The sequence below is a fragment of the Parasteatoda tepidariorum genome, chromosome X1 (genome assembly GCF_043381705.1).
Source record: "Parasteatoda tepidariorum isolate YZ-2023 chromosome X1, CAS_Ptep_4.0, whole genome shotgun sequence".
NCBI classification, from domain to species: Eukaryota; Metazoa; Arthropoda; class Arachnida; order Araneae; family Theridiidae; genus Parasteatoda; species Parasteatoda tepidariorum.
In genome coordinates this window covers 7,082,840-7,086,227 of record NC_092214.1, presented here as the reverse complement: position 1 = coordinate 7,086,227, position 3,388 = coordinate 7,082,840, and the positions used below count along the sequence as shown (strand labels likewise).

At 32.4% G+C, this 3,388-nt stretch overlaps 1 protein-coding gene across 1 annotated transcript in view; it reads left to right on the top strand.

Annotated features, from left to right (window-relative positions):
* Positions 1 to 3,388, top strand: part of LOC107446436 (peroxidase-like) — a 67,670-nt gene that overhangs the window by 46,555 nt on the left and 17,727 nt on the right. The window contains exon 10 of the mRNA XM_016061083.3: positions 2,666 to 2,798. Coding sequence (XP_015916569.2) covers positions 2,666 to 2,798 — 133 coding nt within the window. The remainder of the gene's footprint in view (positions 1 to 2,665; positions 2,799 to 3,388) is intronic.

The window sequence follows — 3,388 nt, the reverse complement described above, 5'->3', positions numbered from 1 at the left end:
CAACAGGATAATGCACCATGTCATAAGGGTCGAATCGTCATGGATTGGTTCGAGGAACATTCCAGTGATTTTCAAGTCAAGTCTTGGCCCCCAAATTCACCTGACCTTAATCCCATAGAGCATTTGTGGTCCTACTTGGAAAACCAAATTTGTGCTGCCACGCTACTCCCTCGCAATGCGAGGGAATTGCAGGACCAGCTGGCGAGCGCTTGATACCAGATACCTCAGGCTACCTACCAGCACCTTGTGGAATCAATGCCATGGCGGGTGCTAGCAGTTTTGAGGGCTAAAGGTGGTCCTACATGTTATTAGCAGGGTGGTCATAATGTAATGGCTCTTCGGTGTATATATATATATATATATATATTGTAGACTTCCACCAGGGAATGTTGACAATCACATAGTCGCTTTGATAAATGTCCGAAATATATACTTGGTCTAGTTACGTTCCTCTCCCCGGTATGCCCTACATCAATGTTTTTTTAAGGTTGAATGTCACTGCCTGGTATACATTTAACTGGTACTCAGAGCACTGATGTTTCTCCTTATCTATCCTCAGCAGATATTAAAATATCGAATAAATGTGATAATATTAACGACTAAATTAATATCAAATCGGATATAACATATACATCGGACATTCATCAAAGTGACTATGTGATTGCTGACATTCACTGGTGAAAGTCGATATTCTCTTGATTTCAATCATTCATATATATAAAATTTATGCTATCAATCACAATATGATCCGATTCTCACAGAAATCTTGTTTCTTTATCACGTCAAAATTTTTTAAATCCAAATTAATAAATAAATTAAAAAATCTAATTCTTAATTCTTAAAAATCTCAATATATTTTATGTGCGAAATGTTTACCATTTATTTAATTAGTTCTTCTTTTGAAAAATAAAGGAAATGCGTATAGTTGCGCAAAACCTGAAAAAAAAATTGCTTTTTTAAATGTTTTTCTGGTTTTTATTTCACTATGTTCATAATGAATTGCGACTATACTAGAGTCAAACGAAAACACGAAACACGAAAAAAGAAACGTGAGCTCTGAAAAACTGATTTTTAATATCCAGCCAGACACCTGACTGGATATTTCATTAAGTGTATTACAATTTATGTCAAGTGATTTCTCTTTAACAGAAAATCTATTTTTTAACTTTAGGATAGTGTTAAGGATTCACCGTTGATAAACTTCTAGGAAGTTACATACTAGTGGGTTATGTAAGAAACCATACTCGCAATGCCATCTTACGCCATTTTCCCTTCTATCGTTGGTCCTTAGAATCTTTATTTACCTAAAATATCTTAATTTCATGCTTTTTTTTTAAACTATTGTCAAAAATTGCGTTCAAATAGACTCAAAAATAGATTTTAATGATATGTTGTTGTAGTTAAGTCGCCAAATCATTAACAGCTAATATAATATTTGAATACAACTTTCAAAAAATAAAATTAAGATTATTTAAATTAAGATTAACGCAAAAAGCGAAACAAATATTTAGGGGTCTAAGCTATTGAGATCATATTTCCCATATTACGGCTAGATCCCAGATCTCGAAAATCAAGAATTCAAAAAGACGAAAAAAGGTAATTCAGAGAGTTTTTGCGCCTGATTTCGTAATTTAAGATATTGTCTGCACAAATATCTTAGCATATTTAAGAATGAATCTTGAATCAGTGCCTTGAATCAGTACGATCAGTACATCTTAACCTTGAATCAGTACAATTGTATCTTAGTACGTGAAATTACGATTTCCTCTTCTAGTTCTAGTGGTTTTCACTTAAGATTTATAACGGTTTTGTTTTACGGGGGAGGACAGTGGTTGGAAAAACTACACTATTTTTGTAGTTTTCTACAACTACTTTGTTACAAATGTTTGTTACTTTGTTACAACTACTTTTTTTAATGTAGTGATTACAAACTACTTTGGAATTGTAGTAACTACTTCGCTATTTTAAGGAGAAGAACTTACACAGAATGTAAGGAAATAATTAAGGAAGCCAGTTTGTTATTCCTAAACATTTTTCTCGACTTTGTTCATTTGATCTTCAACTTTTTTTGCCCTTCTCGACAGCGAATATTTAATCTAAGAACTGCTAAATTATTAAATACTTGAAATTTTTTTGAAGGTGTAATGTTCTTTTATTTCCTCCAAAAAATTGAGTGCATGGTAAATACGTTCCCTTCCGTTTAAATAACATTAATGTTTCACGAGCGTGCATTTGCACTGTGACCAAAATGATTAATTATCTATTTTCTGTAATGGCTAGTTTAAATATTAGTTGATTTCAAATACGTAATTCTTGTTAATGCTCAACTGCAGTCATTTTCATTGCATCCATTGACGCGAGGATTTGTACCAATCAAATTCGAAAAACTAGTTGTGTTGGAGCCGTGTTTTTTTACTATACTATCGTTGAAAGTAGTTTCCCGGAATCGCTAAAAACTATTGTTTTTTCGTATCTCACTACATTACTTTTTTTGAGAAAAAAAAGTAGCTGTCTACACTACGACCTACGAAAAAAGTAGCGAGTACAGTAGTTTCACTACTTGAAGTGCTCTATTTCCAACCCCTGTGTGAGGATTACTGAATCGAATCCTTGAATTTACTTTATAATTATTTGATGTAGAAAATAACTAAATTTTCTTTTGTAGGGATATTATGATCAATACAATCCAAATGTCAATGCAGGCATTCGAGCAGCTTTCCAATCAGCAGCTTTCAGATTTGGTCACAGTTTACTTCCAGATGTCATTGAACGCTACAATAAGTTCCACGAGAAAATAGGTATTGAAATATTAGAAGAACAAGTGAAACAATTATTGTTCACAATGCAACTATGATAAATTGTTATACATTTATGAACAATATTTAAAATATATGTAATTATGAATAACCGAAATTGGTTGTTGACTTCCACCGGTGAATGTTGACAATCACAGAGTCGCTTTGGTAAATGTCCGATATATAAACTAGATCTAGTTAAGTGCTACTTCCCGGTATACCCTACACTGATGTTTCTCCTAATTTATCCACAGCAGATAGTAAAATATCGAATAAATACAATAATATCAACGAATAAATTAACATCAAATCGGATATAAGAAATATTTCGAACATTCATCAAAGCAACTATGTGAGTGTTGACATTCAACGGTGAAAGTCGAAATTTTTTTTTATTACAGTCATTCACGGTGAGATATATTTTGAAACTTTCTTACTTTGAGTAGTTAAGCAGTTACTTTGAGTTGATAGGTGAACCCTATATGTGAACATTACACTGCACAGTGGGACCAAAATCAATTTTTGTGGTCAACAATGGAAAGAATGAAGTATTTACAAGAATTACTTTTAACATGATTTTTTTTTTTTTTTTT